Below are 17339 nucleotides of genomic sequence, written 5' to 3'. Positions count from 1 at the left end.
ATCTAATAGAGCAATATCTATAAAATATGAATATACATGTAATTTGTGTGTGCATATATAATTATATATGTAATAAATTAATAAAAATTAATTCGAGTCGAACCGAGCCGAGCGGACCTTTACTCATGCTTGACTCGTTTGCAAACCGAACCAAACCAAACGAGCATATTCCGAACGTTTTCCGAGCGATCAATGAGTGACCAATGAGCGATTTAAAGAGCCCTACTAGCAATAAGTTTCATCTTTAATAATTTCAAATTACGAACACCTTCAAAATACTAATTATTATATTTTCACATTACGTATTATCTTAATTAAATTCAATATTCAATATTTTACAACTAAATTTTGAACAATAATTAGGTGGGAGTCTTACTAGATCTACATCACTCATCACTCATCTCATCGACTTGACATGGCGGAAAACGGTATGAATTCATCTCCGACTCCGACACACATTTTCTTATGCGCATATATGTTATGTTGTAGTCAGTGAGTCATAGCAATTTGTAATCATCACAGGTTCACTCAGTGAGTTTCTCACAGTCGCCATTGATGTTGCTAAGCAAGCCGGAGAGGTTAGGTTACACTTCAACTACAACATCACTGATACCGTCCGTATTCAGATTGATTTCAATTTGTACATCATTCATTTAACTTTAGGTTATTCGGAAAGGATTTTACCAGACCAAGATTGTGGAACATAAAGGATCGGTATCATCTCCATCTTCGATTTCAAATGTTATTTTATTATTAAGCATTTGAAAAGCATACTCATTGATTCACTCACTATGCAGGTGGATTTAGTTACCGAAACCGACAAAGCGTGTGAAGATCTTATATTTAATCATCTAAAGCAGCATTTCCCAAGCCACAAGGTTAATGATCACACCTTGTACTTGCTAGTGAAAGTTGGAGTTTGTAACTGCTTCTTGTTTAACTTTTTGTAAATTGTAGTTCATTGGAGAAGAAACCACCGCTGCCAATGGTGTAAGTCAACTGACAGATGAACCCACTTGGATTGTTGATCCACTTGATGGAACAACCAACTTTGTGCACGGGTACTTTTTCGTTATCTTGAGAACCTTTTGCTTCTGAATTTAGTCGCTCTAATTGATTCCGGGTTAACATGTTGTTTGCAGGTTCCCTTTTGTGTGTGTTTGCATAGGTCTTACCGTTAAAAAGGTCCCCGTGGTTGGAGTTGTTTACAATCCGATCATGAATGAGGTGAGACTTGGTGTCCCACAATAGTGTAAATACACAACATATTTCGTTAAGATAATACCAAGGTTTAAAAAAACGGAAACGAGTTTCGAGGCGTTTTCCCTTCGCCTCACGAGGCGTAAGCCTCGAGGCGAACCGAGGCGGAATTAAAAAAATGAATATAAAATTGTATATCTTATAAAATAATAATACTAACTAAATTCATCATCAAATTCATCAAAATCATCAAAAACACACATAAAAAAGACATAAATTGCTTGAAGTTGACATAAAAAGTCAAAAACATCAAAAACAATTATCAGAAACCCCTGAGGCGCAGCCTTTTTAGCGCCTCAGCCACTTTGAGGCGCATGTACACTAGAAACCCCCTGAGGCGCGCCTCAGAATCGTTTTTTGGGCGTTTCGCCTTGAGGCGCACGCCTCAGCCATTTTTTAAAACCATGGATAATACTGAATTTGCGACCTGATTTGCAGCTTTTCACTGCCACTGATGGAAATGGTGCTTTCCTTAACGGAAATCCTATCAAAGGTAAATATACTTCTTAATCGGCATGCATTAGGTTGATAATATGTTCATGCTAAGGGCTTCTGATGGTTGCTTAATTTTTTTTACCACAATTGCAGTATCTTCTCACTCTGAACTGGTGAAGTGTCTCCTTACCACAGAGGTAACTTTTAACTTGCTTATTGCATTCATTTGGTTGAACCATGTATGTTATATTATGACTATTGCTATAATAATACATATACATTGATTAATGTCGAAGAGCAGGCTGGAACAAAGCGTGATAAGGCCACTCTGGATGCCACTACAAATAGAATCAACAGCCTACTTTACAAGGTAAAACCAGAACAATTTGCCTTCCTTTGAGATTTAAAAAAAAAAAAAAAAAAACTGACTTCAAGTCTCATGTTTCTTATGTAATCAGGTAAGATCAATCAGGATGGGCGGCTCCTGTGCGTTGGGTCTCTGTGGGGTTGCATGTGGAAGGAATGATCTCTTTTATGAGATCGGTTTTGGTGGTCCTTGGTATGGAACTCCTTTTTTGTTTCCGTTTATTGAAATGGCAATTTTAACCAGTTCGTTTTCGAAAGGGTAGATTCCGGTTATGTTTTATCTCCAACGGGTCAATTGGGTAAAATAAAAAAAAAAGTGTATCTAAAACGGAAGTCAGTCAAATGGCTCAAGAGTCGCCCTGTATTTTCATTTTTCGATGCATAAGGTCCTAAATCGTCTTTTAAAAGGGATCGGATAGTTATTGAAATAATATAGTTTTGCAATCATATTTTCATATTTGACACTAATTATTTTTATAAAATTTAAATGTTCTTCGACAAAGGTGTTTCAGGTCAACCCCATCCATACAAAAAAATTACCCTTTTGACCAGTAACTCAACTAACTCATTTTTACACATCTAACATTTGTCCTTTTACATTGCTATGGTGTTCTTGGTCTTGTCTTTAGGGATGTTGCAGCGGCGGTTGTGATTGTTAAAGAAGCCGGTGGAGTCATCTTTGATCCGTAAGAATACAATAATAATAAAACGTTGCACCTTATGAAAGGGTTGTTCGTCAAACTGGTCTTCGGGTTGGTATAAACCAGGGTTCTGTGAATTTAAATGTTTTGAAAGTGAATTAAAATTATAATTATAATTAGAGAAACTTATTCGAATATGGTTTGATTTGAACCAAACAGAATTATGAAAGTGAAAAAATAAAATATAAAACATATATAATATATAAATAAATAAACAGTTATATGTATTTATACATAAAAAATATAAGTACATAATATTATACCTGGGTTGGCTCAGTTTGAAGATCACAAATTCGAATTCGATTTGGAAACCAAAATTCGAATGGAATCAGTCGTCAACCCAGTTTGAATACTGAGCATCCCTGCTTGTGATGCAAGTCTTCTTCCTTTTAGTATACTAACGGTGTCGGTCTTAATTTGTGACAGATCTGGCAATGACTTTGATATCACCGCTCAGCGAGTAGCAGCTTCAAACCCACTGGTGAAAGATGCATTTGTTGAGGCATTGCAACAGTCAGCTTAGACAACCATCAGTTAAGTTCCCTTGATGCTTCTCAAATGAATCTAATGATACTTGGCATCACAAAATGCAACATTATTTGGACCATTCTTTTCATGGTAATAAGCAGTTTGAGCTCAGCGTTCAAAATGTCAAAACTTTGTAACTTTAATTGTATTAGTCTTCTTGTTTTTGGGAAATATTAATGCACAAAGATTTCGATGGAGCGTATTTGATGTATATAATTATTTTTCTTTCATTTTTTATACTGATAAAAGTTGATGAGTTATATTGTGGTATTTGATCAATCTATATTGCCATGATGTATCAATCTATATTATGATACATGAATGTTAGAGAGAGAGAGTAAGAGTTAGAGAGAGAAAGAGATGATTTAACTGAAACAACTAATTATCTTATTTAGTCATCTCACTCTGTTTAAGTACAACTGTCATTAACGAACTAAATATAACCTTATTAAACGGTGGGTTTTCGTCATTTAACAATTGAGTAAGTAGTAACGAAGGTTGCTTCGGGTTCATGATTTTGAAGGATTAATATGTAGAGAATTTTACTTTATTGTGATTTTAACTGTGGTCAAATGTGAGATATCTGATATAGTGGTTTGGAAAAATTATTATTATTGTTATTGTTATTGAGTTTAAATAATGTTACTATTAGATTTTGTTTAAAATTGTTTTTTTAACCCAACATGTTTGTAGTTTCATTCCAACAGGAGGAATTGATTTTTTCTTGACTGCCATTTTAAAGAATTCTATTATTTTTAATTCAGCGTGCCCCTTTCCCACAAATGCACCACTACATGCGCCTTTCAAAAATTTCCTTTCCTCCAATGCAGTTGCTGCTTTCTTTACCACGTAGACTTACACAGAGTGGTAGGCATGGTGATGATGTGGAAGCCCCTCTACGTCAGGAACACCGTCTCGTGGGGTGGCATGGGGGGAGCAGTTTATTGTGGTGAGGTGGCGGATTTTCTTTGGTTTATGGATTTTGGGTTGGTTTTGATAGGTTCTTTTTTATCTATTTTATAAAAACGTCACTTTCATGTCCTCCATCCTGTGCTTTTTTTACGACGCTTATTTGCTGACGTGGTTGTCACATGACGCTTAATGCCCTTTCTTTATGTCCTTCCACTCTGTATAGTCTAATTTCACTGCATTGGTGAAGGTTTAAGTGTGAGTAAACTTTATTCAAAAGTCTGAATGGTTTTTCCAAAATAAGTTCTTAAATCGTTAAATCTAGACCAGTACAAGGTTGTACCTTATGTCCATCATGCACATTGAGCAAAATGCAATTTTCTTTATTACCTTCTAAATTTCTTTATTTATTTTTTAAATCCGTATTTATAACCTTAAAATTGGGATACTTCTACAAGTTTAAATATCATTATACATTTGAAGCACTTAGGGGACAAACAAGCCGAGTCGGAGTTTGACTCATTTAACTTCAAAGAGCTCAAGCAATTGAGTGTGACACATTCCGCTCTACAAGTAAAGTTTGAGCTTTGTTCATGAGTAATTTACAAGGATAGATTTGACTCATTTATTAATTAACGAATGGTTTTACTTGTATACATATATAATTAGTATTTGTGCTCATGGGATGCGACGCGTTTGTATATTTTGTTTTAGAAAACCTTTTAAAATATACCAAACAAGTGGTCACATCTATCATTTAATGTTAGTACAAACTTCTTTATTTTTTGAAACAAGAACTTCATTAAAAAACGCCGAACCCGAAGACCGGGACGGACACAACACACAAACAACTACATATTAACAAAGTTACACCAATCAGCCCAAGCTAACATCCCTTTTTTAAATCTATGTTTATACCAAAGAAAACTAGTTGCCCGAACCTCGCTAAAAATGTCTTCCACGTTGCATCTTTTCCCATTAAAGCGAAGATTGTTCCTAGCCTTCCATAAACTCCAACAGGCGGTGATTATGATCCCATAAAGCACCTCTTTCTCCGACTTCCTTCTATCTCCGAGCGAGTGTAACACAGTAAATCTCTAAAGGAAAACACGAAGAAATTCCTTACTCGGCACCAATAACTAATCTATTCCCACAACCCCAACACCAAAGGACAAGCCGTGAAAATGTGCAAAACCGAATCTGGGCCTTCGTTGCAATAACTACAGCCGTCATCTTCGACAAGAACACCCCTCTTAGCTAAGGTCTCCACCGTAGGAATTCTATCCATATCCGCCCGCCAAGCGAAAATACTATATTTAAGCGGAACCCAGTTACACCATTTTATAACATGCCGGTTACTAAAGTCTTGCTCTAGAATAATATGCTTTTTAACCGCAGCCACCGAAAAACTATCCGAACCATTACCGACCCATCTCCATTTGTCTTCGACTGTCGACAAACTAACCGAAAGCAAAGCCGAAGAGAGCGAACCCCATTCATCCTTTTCCGAGTCAAAATCGATATCATGCTTCCACAGCCACAAACCCCCTCCACATAATCTGTCACGAACACTACAGGTCTTCACTATCTCAAGCTGAAACAAGGCCGGAAACTTGACACGCAAAGGAACGTCAAATAACCAGGGGTCGAGCCAAAACAGAATGTTATCTCCTTTACCAACCACTCCTCTCAGCAAACTACGCATATAAAATACTCCCACAATCGGCTTCTTAAGGACAGAAACAATACTGTTCCATGTTTCACCGAGAGCCTTTTTGGAAGGCAAGAAATCCCAATCAGACCCTCCTGTGTGAATAGCCTTAATAACTCTAACCCAAAGGTTGTCATTTTCCGTTTTGAATCTCCAACCCCACTTCGAAAGTAAAGCCGTGTTGACATCCTTTAGGCGATAAAGGCCCAAACGTCCCATATTTCTAGGGGACGCTACCCTCTCCCAAGCTACCCAATGAAGCTTTTTATCCAAAGAAGAGCCCCCCCAAAGAAAACTTCTAATCAAGCATTCCAAATCCTCCATAACTTTCACAGGGGCACGATAGAGCGAAAAGTAATACATTGGGAGACTTTCAAGAACGGACCTGAGTAAAGTAACTCTACCTCCAAAAGAGAGACACGAGGCTTTCCACATCGAAAGCCGTTTCTCAAAGACGTCGTACACCGGTCTCCAATTGCTAATCCAATTCATATTAGCCCCCGATGGTGAGACCAAGATACTTACAAGGAAACGATTCTGCTCTACACCCAACAATAGCCGCCAAGTCCTCAATTTCAACTAAGTCCACCCCTACCCCGAAAAGATTGGACTTACCAAAGTTAATGTTCAAGCCCGAGCATAGGTGAAAGCATTTCAAGATCCTGACCACGTTTTTGATGTTATCGATGTCCCACTCCCCCATAATTATTGCATCATCTGTGAAGAAAAGATGAGAAACCGACCGGCCATCTTCGGGAAGGTCAACACCACGAACAATACCAAGCCCACACGCCTTGTTGATCATATGTGAGAGTGCCTCCATCACAATAACAAACAAGAAAGGAGAAATCGGATCCCCTTGACGCATCCCTTTTTGGCATTTAAACTCGAAAGTAGGAGCGCCATTAACCAGGACCGACGGCCTAGCCGAAGAAATAATACCCCTAATCCACTTGCACCATCTACTGGGAAAGCCCATTTGGATTAAGATGTCAACCACAAAATTCCAATTTACGTTGTTATACGCCTTCTCAAAATCAATCTTCAGGAAAAAAACCTTTTTCTTCGCTTTTTTAGACCACCTAAGAATTTCATTAACAATGAGCGGACCGTCTAAAGATATACCTTCCACTTAAAAAAGCGGACTGAGAGGGCAAAATGATGGCGTCCAAAACCTTCTTGAGCCGATTAGCCAAAATCTTAGAAATAACTTTGTTAATAATACCAACCAAACTTATCGGGCGGTAATTCTGTCAATCCAAGCGGGTCTTTAACTTTCGGGATTAAAGCGATGAACGGCGATCCACAACCCATGTTAATCTTTCCTGACTCAAAAAAACTCAGCCATAATATTGCAAAAATCAACCTCAAGACAGCACCAAAAATGTTTCACAAAACGGAAATTAATACCATCGGGGCCCAAGGCCCTATCGTCACTTTACTTTTGGGGTGAGGAACTTCTTTGAAACATGTTCAGCCTATGGTTATTTCCTTTTGGGGTGAGGTTTTCACTTTACTTTCCTTTATTATATTTTTTAGTGGGTTATTGGATTTTATCACCTCCAACTATCGGCCTTTGGCCGTTGCCACCCGCAACTAACACTTTGATACCCGACACCCCCAACTTGACTTTTTATTTGCAATGCCACCCAATTAAATCTGCACTAACTTGGTTAGTTTTTTGTCCAACGTGGCACAAGTTTGCTAAGTTGGAGATGATTACGTGGCGCTGATGTGTATCTAAACCTCGTCTCCTTCTTTACAATATTTAAAAAAACAATAACAAATCCTAAATTCTAATTTCATTATTTTGAAGATCTGGGCCTATGTTCATATCAGTTTCACCAAATTTCAAGAACATATTCAAACATCTAAAACCCAGAAAAAAATCAAGAACATATTCAAACTCATCATCAAATTTCATCTGCGAATTCAAGAAGCTAAATCTAATCATCTGCAAACGAAAACAAATAAAAAAAACAAAGCCTAAATCTAATCCTAAATCTAATTTCTATATCATTCTACAAAATCCAGCATACAGATTTTATATCATCTTTCATCCCAAATCATCTGCAAAACCCAACATACAAATTATATATAATCTTCAAATCAAGATCTTCAAAATCCACCACCACCGCCACCCTCTTTCCTCTTCAAAACCCACCACCACTGCCCTCATCAAAACCCACTTCTGTCTCGAAATTCTGTCTTGAAACCCACATGCTCGAACATGGGTCTTGAATGGCCAAGAAACGTCACATCCCTTACCACCATTCACCGTCCCAGCCGCCGTGGTGTTCAACGTCACTTCCGCCTTGAGCAACATGAATCAATTTCACTGAAAAATGATGAAAATGGAAGTTAGGGTTTTTAGGATTTGGTGAGTTGTGAGTGATGGTGTTGAGTTGTGGAGCGGGGGGTGCCGGAACCGGTGGTGGCGGAGGAGTTGAAGCTGAGAGATCATCGTCGGAGTTGAAGCGGAGGAGTTGAGGCTTTGGAGGTTGTCGGAAGATCATCGTCGGAGGTCGTTGGAGAGATCATCGCCGGTGATGAAGATGAAGATGAGGCTATGATAAGGGGTTGAAGATGAAGATCATATGATGATTTGATTTTATATATTGAATTGGGATATTTATTGCTTGTACATATACATACACATATTCTTATATATAATTTGCCATCTCATCATGACAACTCATCAAAAACAAGCCACGTCATTAAAAAATGGCCACGTCAGCCAAAAAAACTAAGCAAGTTAGTGCAGATTTAACTAGGTGGTGCCATCGCAAACAAAAAGTCAAGTTGGGGGTGCCGGGTGTCAAAGTGTTAGTTGCGGGTGACAACAGCCAAAAGCCGATAGTTGGGGGAGGGGGTGATAAAATCCAATAATCCTTTTTTAGTAAATTGTCAAAATGGTCCATGTGGTTTGGACAGTTTTGTCAATATAGTCCAAAGGTTTCGTTTTTAGTTTGTGATTCCAAAAAGGTTTCATCATTGTCATTTTGATCTCATCCATTCATCTCTGTTAACTCAAGCGCATTTATGTCTTTTTAGTTATTTTTATGTCTTATTAATAAAATGAATAAAAAATATATTTAATTATATATACACACATAACACATAGTCACACACTCCAAATCTCTCATCTCTCTCTATGGCTACCATCCTCACCAACTACCACCTGTCACCATCACCACCACCCAACCACCACTAACATCACCACCACTCAACCACCATAAAATTGGCAAAATTGCCCAAACCATAGGAACCACTTTGGCAATTTACTCTTTTTTTATAGTTAATGCTTTTACACCGCAATTTTCTTTTAGGCTATACAGTCATGATGACTTCTTTTTAATGGCGGAATTTGTAACTAAAATAAAGCTAGCAAAAAAATATACAGCCAAGCCGCCAAGATTACATTTTCAAATTAGAACTACACCATGAAAGCCAATCAAGAAGATGCATTGTGCTAATTTTATTATCGAAAGACATCTCAATACTTCTTCTGGGCGGTGGGTTTTATTGTTAAAAAGTTTATCATTCCTTGCTTCTAGACGAAGCAATGCTAAGGATCTTTTTGGATTGAACATCGTGTGAACGCCCTTGGCTTGTGGAGTACTTCCGTTCCGTGTTCGCATTTGTTTGCTTGATAGGCAACTTACACCAAGGAAAGATGTGATCCCAAGCTTGGTTGGCGCACCAACATGAGCGTTGCAAATGATCTAGTGATGATGACTTACTAATAGAATCTTGCGTTTGAAAAGATATTTAAAATAAATAGAGATACTCTATGTATTTATTTGATCTTATCATGATGCATGTTCTTCTATAGTATTAATAGTAGAAAGTTAACCAAGAAAATCAAGTTGTCATCAGTTATAACTTGGTCTTTCAATAGCTATGGACTACTACTTATGTGTTATGTCTTGTTTTTTTTAAAGCTAACTTCATTAAAAACACAAAGGACGACTTATCTCCAAGACGGAGACAAGCACGCCCCAAACCAAAACAAACTTACATAATATCAAAATTACACCATCCTTTCCAATCTACATAACTCGACTTTGATCTATTTCTATACCACAAAAAACCAAAAGCTTTAATATCGGATACAATCTCGACCACACTCCTTCTCTTAGAAGAAAACAATAACTCATTAAGTGCTTTCCATAGCCTCCAACATGTAATTATGCCAATACCATACATAATCTTTTTCTTCACATTATTTGTCGCCCAATGATTATGTAATTTCAATACATCGCTAACTACAAAAAGGTATGGATTTGGAATCCCACACCAAGACGCAACACCATGCCAAACACCACAAGAAAATCCACAAGCCGAAAATATATGATCCGTCGTCTCTTCATAATCTCCACAAAAAAGACACAAGGTATTCTCCACATCAATATTCCTCCTACTTAGAGTCACTTTAGTAGGAATACGATCTAGCACTGCCCTCAACATGAAGATGTTACATTTATTTGGGACCCACTTACACCAAATAAATTTGTTACCTGTATTGGAAGATTCATCACTTTCAACCATTTTTTGATCAAAGCAACCGAAAAAACATCATTCGAACCATCATTCCATTTCCACGTATCGACCTTTACCGATAAACGAACATCCGCGATCATTCTCTGACATTCAACTAGCTCTCTTAACTGGTCCTCGGACGTCGGATATGAAGACCAATCCCACGAAACAACACCATCATGACTCCCAGTCCCCAACCGATCTGCCACTAAACACCACTTGTTCACCTCCAAACGAAACAAAGAAGGGAACAAACTTTTAAGAGGAACCTGTGATATCCAAGGATCAATCCACAACCTGATTTGCGAGCCATTACCAACTTCCCCCTAATCATACTATTAAAAACCACATCACCAATTTTTATTTTACTAGCAACATTAACCAACCTGCTCCAAGTACCCGTAATACCTTTATTACAAGCAACCGGATCCCACCTTCGCCTAGAACCGTGAATCGCCTCAATAACCTTCCTCCATAACGCCTTTTTTCAATACGGTACCGCCATAACCATTTCAACAAAAGAGCATTATTACAAGCTTCTAGTTTACTAAGACCCAACCCACCTTCACTTTTGGAACAAGTGACCTTGTCCCATGACAACCAATGCATTTTTTTTAACATTTGTACCACTTCCCCATAGAAATTTCTTAACCAATGATTCCAGCTTCTTAAAAACCCCAGCAGGCATTTTATATAATGAAAAATAATATGTCGGGAGGCTTTCATGAACCGATTTTATAAGAGTAACCCGCCCACCAGTAGATAAACGTTTCTGGAACACGTTCTCTACCACCTCCCAATTGGCAACCCTATTCATGTTCGCTCTCACCTTAATACCCAACTAAACAAAAGACGCTTTACCCGAACCACATCCCAAATCAACAGCTTTCGATTTGACCTCTCCAGATATCTTACCAATACCGTATAGCGTGGACTTATGTAAATTGATCTTCAACCCCGAACATAAATAGAAAATTCTCAACATCCTCTTCATATTATTAAAATTGAAATCTGACCACTCACCCATAATCATAGCATCATCTGAGTATAAAAAATGCGACAACACTGGCCCTCCATTCGATAACACGACACCGTTAAAAGCCCCAATAGAAGTAGCTTTATTCAGAATTCCTGAAAACGCCTCCATAACAATAATGAATAAAAAGAGAGATATTGGATCACCCTGGCGAATACCCTTTCCACAATCAAATTCTGTAGGATCGAGTTTCGACCCGAACGAGTCGTTCAGAGGAGTTTGAAACAGTTTCAGGTGCGGAAAACAAGAAACTGAGTACGAAACAGCTAGAATATCACTTAAATCACTTCTCTGATTGATTTAACACGGATTACAGCTCAAATCTCACACCGGCAGCACCTCGGTATGGAATTCGGAAAAATTTCACTACTTCTTGATTTCGCTCGAATGACACATATATATAGTAGATTTGATTCCGCTTGAACCCATTCAAGCGGAATAACAATCCGAGCGGAATCACCATTTAAAAATTCAAACAAAATCAAGATTTCTGATTTCGCTTGAAACTGCCATATGCATTTTCAAGCGGAATCAGCTTGAAACACACTGAACTTTACAATTTCCTCGTAAAATGTGCCCTGATCTATACAATCTAGAATAAGACTCGATACAAGACGAAGACGACAGATGCATGCACTAACAGACTCCCCCTCAGATGTTGACGAGTCTGACTGTGTCGAGTCTTCGCATCTTAAGTCTTGATCTGTCTCTAGGCTTCATTCTCTTTCAATCAGCATCAACAGACTCCCCCTAACAATGTGCTGGCATTCCTTCAGCTCATCAGCATCATCTGCTTCAGGATCGAAGTCTGGCTCTCATCCAAAATCCCTAGCTCTATTTTTCAGTTCAGAGTCCTCAGGTATTGGAAACCTGGCTCTCTAAACACTTTGATGCTGTTCCAAGATCGTAACTTGGCTCTCGTTCTGCTCAGGATCATCACCTGGCTCAAACTTACACCTGCACAATCTCTACCTCAAAGTAAATATCACACATTTCAAATATAGATGAGATGAATGCACTAACTTAGACTCCCTCTCACTACACGCAGGATGAACCACTTGATTGATTTATACAAAACATATCTCATTAAACATAGACTCCCCCTCACTTCATGATCATCATGTTTAGCACTTGGAATTTTGAAAATCAGCTTTTCAATATCAGTTGTCGAAAATCTTTTTGGATTTTTCAAAATTTATGCTAAAACATACTAAATATTTTTGGATTTTTGAATGTAAATGCAGTAAATAAATATTTACAGGCAATATTTTTGTGAGTTTGTGAAAGAGGATCATATCAGTTTTTTTGAGACAAATCACCAACACAGTTATAAACTTAAACTTATTCGTGTGTCCCACTACTTGAATATACTCCCGTATCCAGATTCCAATATTCAGACTTACAGGTGAGTATACCACAGATGATATCTGTAAAGGGGTTATAATGCGAGGGACGTGAGAGCTCAGGTCGATACTTCCGTATACGCAGAGAGATGACGGCTTCGACTTTAGGTGTGTCCTCTTTAGAGGATCTTTTCTTCAACAGCAACGATTATCAATTTTATTGTTTAATCATTTTGCTGAGGGTTGCGCTATGTTTCAAGCATTTGCAGAAAGTATTATATGGGGACTAGGTCAGAATTTCCATTCAGCAGAAGTCCCGGGATAATACCCCAGATATCACTGAGTATAAAGACCTAGTATCTCAGAAAGAGGGACCTTTCAAACAAGATTTCAGGGGTTACCTATATATCCAAGAAGTTGTTACCCACGATATATGCAAGTTTGAAATTTAGGTTTATATCTCATCACAATTTACTAAATGTGCAAAAACCTACTGGCACATCCACAGTGAGATTGTTTAACACAATTTAACTTTCCATTTCTTTAGCATGTTGTGATCGTCCACTGATGTACTATCATTTCCTCTTTTTGACAACAAAACTCAATTTTGATTTTATCATTTTTTTAATTTTTCAAATTTTCTAATGTTTTTGGATTTTCTGAAATTTTCTACTCCCCCTAAAATGCAAACACATTTTAAAGAAAGTTTGAAAAACAAACTAAGCTCTTGACCCACTTACAAAAATTTTGAAAACAAACTATACAAGAAAATGACAACCAATATCGAATTGCCTCAATTCGCCATCCACTTGGCATAAACAATCAGAACTCCCCCTTTCAACAAACTATTTTCTCATTAAGATTTCAAAACACTTAAGTTTGTTTTAATCAAAATGATTTTTCTGGAAAATAAGTTTGTTTTACTACTTGTAAAAAGACCATTAGGTTCGGGGATATGATTCATCATCTTGTCTATCAGACACTTGTATGAGGATAACATCAAGTTCAACTTAATGACCTTGACGAATCACCTGCACATTAGCACCATCAACCTTTGTACCACTAGCAAAAATATTCTCAACATTTAATCACATGTAGGAATAAATCATCTACACAAACCATTTTACCAATTAAAATGCCGATTCCTGCTTCGCACTTACCAACCTGGAAGCTCCGGCATAGTCCATCACCTGTAAAATTTTCAACAAATTGAAACTCTTTCACAAAAACTATCATAACAAGAATGATGCCGATTCCTGATCTACGATTACAAACTTGGGATCTCCGGCATAGTCCTGAGATTTCAAGAGAAAAGAATTTCCACCCAAGTCTTACCAACCTTGGGTGTGTTTAATTCTTGCTCAGTAGGGTTATAGGTTGCTTTCTTTGTTGCATAGAAATCTTTAACCCCTTTGGCCTTCCCCTCGACCATTTTCCCAAAAATTTTCTTAACATTCCCATTGAATGCTTTCTCAATATCAAATTCCTTCTGATCAGAATTGATTTGAGATTTCCACCTTACCAACCATTTGCTTAATTTTCTCAAACTTTAAAGATGGAATTTCAACATCATCTTTTGAAGACACAAATTTTCCTTCATTAACCTCAAACTGTGGCTCCACTGATTTTATGGAATCAGATTCATTGCCGACTTTTACATCACCCTTTTTAACAACCCACACTTGGTTGTCTTTTGCTTTCTTCTTGTAAAAAATTTTCTTTGAACACTCTTTTTCTTTCAGTTTTTCCGATACTCCCTGTTTTGATTTTCTTTCAGTCTTTCAAAAATTTTGAATTTTTCGGTTGGTGGTTCAACATCAACAACTTTTTCTTTCAGTTTTTCCGATACTCCCTGTTTTGATTTTGCCATTTGAGAACAAACTGATGCAATGTGACCAGCTTCATTGCACTTGAAACAGATTCGAGTATCTTTTCTATGAAAAACTCCAGTTCCTTTTCTTTTCATTTCAGCAAGAAACTCCTGGTTTGATTGCCTCCAGAACGGTTTCTGCTGTTCTTCTTCTGCACTTCCACCTGACACAAATTTTGTATTTGTTTTAGAAATTTGTCATTTTTAGAGTTTTCTGGTGGAATAAAACCTAAACCTTTCTTTTTGTAGCTACGATTATGGTTTGGTTTCTTTTGAAAACCAGAACCAGAATTGTAACCTTTTTTCTTGTTTAAACGTTGTTGAACTCTTGAAGTGTATTTTTTAGGTTTTTCAAGATTTTTTCAAAACTTTCAATTCAGGAATATTAATTTCTATTAGTTTGAAAGTCTTGTTAATCATTTCCGTTTTAACACTTCTTATAGGAAACTCTTTGTTATAATATAATTTGTCAGAATCATTCAAAGTATAGACTACTTCGAATGTTTCATCATTCAAATTCGATTTGGATAACAAAAACTCTTTGCTGTAAACCTGTTTAACTATCGGTTTTGAACTGTTGACTGACGAACTTGACCCTCCAGACTTTGACTCAGACTCCTCATCAGTATCCAACACCTGATCGACCACCTTTTTGATTAACTCAGACTCATGATCAGTGTCAGACGAGGTGAAAGTGACGTCAATGTTTTCTGGTAAACCATCAGTTGTATAGGTTTTTAACTTTATATTGACTGCCTTTTGGACTTGCTCCTCATTTGGCTTTCTGGGAGAATAACCTTCCCAGATCGGAGGTGGACACTTGTTATAAGTAACACTTGATTTCTTACCAGTATCCTTCTTCTTTGGCTTGTCGTCTTTGAATGCTTCGAAACCTGCAACAGTCGGATAAATTCGATCAATAAGATAATCAGAACTAGAATAACTTTGTAACAAACGTCTGATTCTCTCATTCTCAATTTTATCCTTTTCCAACTCTTGCTTTAGTTCAGCATTTTCTTCAATGTAATGACTGATTGCTTTTTGTTTCGACATCATTGTAGCGTTCAGCATTGTCAAAGCATCTTCTCTCTCAGAGTTTGTCTTTTGAAGACCAGTTACTATTTTGTTCAAAACGTCATAAGACTCCTTCACAAGTTGAGATTGAACAACAACTACTCTTTCATCTTTTCTATCTCAGCCAGCTTTTCATCTTTGGCTGCACAATCTATGCAAGATTCAAGACACTTTGAGCATGGCTTGATGACTTCTACAATTTTTTCAACTTCGATGATCTTCTCGACTTCAATCACCTTTTCTGCTACAGTTACCTTCTCTGCTTCATCAATCTCCTTTACAACACTTTTAACTTCTTCAACTTAATCAGTTTCACCTTCTTGAGCAACACTTTCAGACTTTATCTGCTTCTGTTCTTTAGCTGCTCGTTTCTCCTTCAGTTTCTCCAAACGATCTGCAAAATAGAAATGAAAACTTTCAGGAGAAAGATGAGATTTTGCAACATTAATATGTTTTTCTTCTTCATCATCACTACTGTCATCAGTTGGAGATTGATCAAACTCCACAGATTTGTCAGAAATATCATCAGAAGAATCAGAATCAGATGGTGTTCGATCAAAAACAACTTCTCTTTCTGAACTTTCATCACTTTGTTCATTTTCATCTAATCTTTGTGAGCATTCTTCCGATGAGATAGACTTTTCATCTTCATTCTTCACACTAACTCCAATAGATTTCATCCATTCGGTGAACATGTCTGGTTCTTTCACTATCTTTGCAATGAAAGCTTTGAATTCTCCCTTTTCATCAACAAACATATCCCAGCTAAAGCCTTCAGGAAGCCTTTCATCATCTTGATTGATAAGACATGCTTTGCTGTCGGATGAAATGTATTTGTTCCAATTAAAACTTTCTTGATTTCCCAAACATGCTCTCTTTGTATCTTCAATCACTTTTCTACCATGAGCCACTTGTGGTTCTTGCTGTTGTTGTTGACCAACTTGTTGGTATATGGCTTTCCGGTAGTAGTCATCTTTTCCGAATGGATTCTTTGGATCATTTGCCTCTCTATTCTTGCATTCTCGTTTGAAATGGCCTTTCTCCCTGCATTTAAAACAAGTAACTTTAGATTTATCGAAACCTAAAGTAGAAACATGTGCATTAAGAAAGTCATTTCTCCCGGTAATCAGTTTAAACTTTTCTGCTCTTCTAAGGACACTAGCAAGACACCATTTGATATCCATGAGCTCCATTTCTTCGGCATCTATCTGATCGTAATCCTCCTTTGTAAGCATAGGATTTCCGATCCGACCTGCAACAAGACCTTCATAAGATAGCAACACGGAACCAAGTAAAGCCATATGATCTTTCGCAATCTCTTCAGAAAAAAGTTGACCATCAAGAAGATTCAAAGCAATGTTGCATTGGATCACACAACCATTTCCACTTTTAGAACTTTGAGAATGAAAACTCTCTGATGAACTCTTGGGATTTACACTTGGATATGAAGAGAACCCACTGCTTCTGTTTGTACTTTGATCAACTTTTTCCGATGAATCTCCAGCACTAAATGCAGTTTGGATTTTCGGGCTTCTTTCAGCTTCTAGAACACTACCTTTGTAGT

The 17339-nt window shown here is 37.3% G+C and overlaps 1 protein-coding gene across 1 annotated transcript; it reads left to right on the top strand.

The window, feature by feature from the left end:
• Nucleotides 1–354: 354 nt before the first annotated feature.
• On the top strand, nucleotides 355–3560 carry LOC110923354 (inositol-phosphate phosphatase). The gene is made up of 12 exons (XM_022167469.2): nucleotides 355–428; nucleotides 523–578; nucleotides 664–714; nucleotides 798–878; nucleotides 958–1061; nucleotides 1143–1227; nucleotides 1699–1753; nucleotides 1849–1892; nucleotides 1997–2065; nucleotides 2154–2254; nucleotides 2691–2747; nucleotides 3189–3560. Exons 1-12 carry the CDS (start codon nucleotides 416–418, stop codon nucleotides 3283–3285), a joined length of 813 nt encoding a protein of 270 aa, XP_022023161.1. The 5' UTR covers nucleotides 355–415; the 3' UTR covers nucleotides 3286–3560.
• The last annotated feature ends 13779 nt before the right edge of the window (nucleotides 3561–17339 follow it).

This window comes from Helianthus annuus, chromosome 17 (genome assembly GCF_002127325.2).
Source record: "Helianthus annuus cultivar XRQ/B chromosome 17, HanXRQr2.0-SUNRISE, whole genome shotgun sequence".
In the NCBI taxonomy this organism is placed as follows: domain Eukaryota; kingdom Viridiplantae; phylum Streptophyta; class Magnoliopsida; order Asterales; family Asteraceae; genus Helianthus; species Helianthus annuus.
This window is presented reverse-complemented; position numbering and strand designations above follow the sequence as displayed.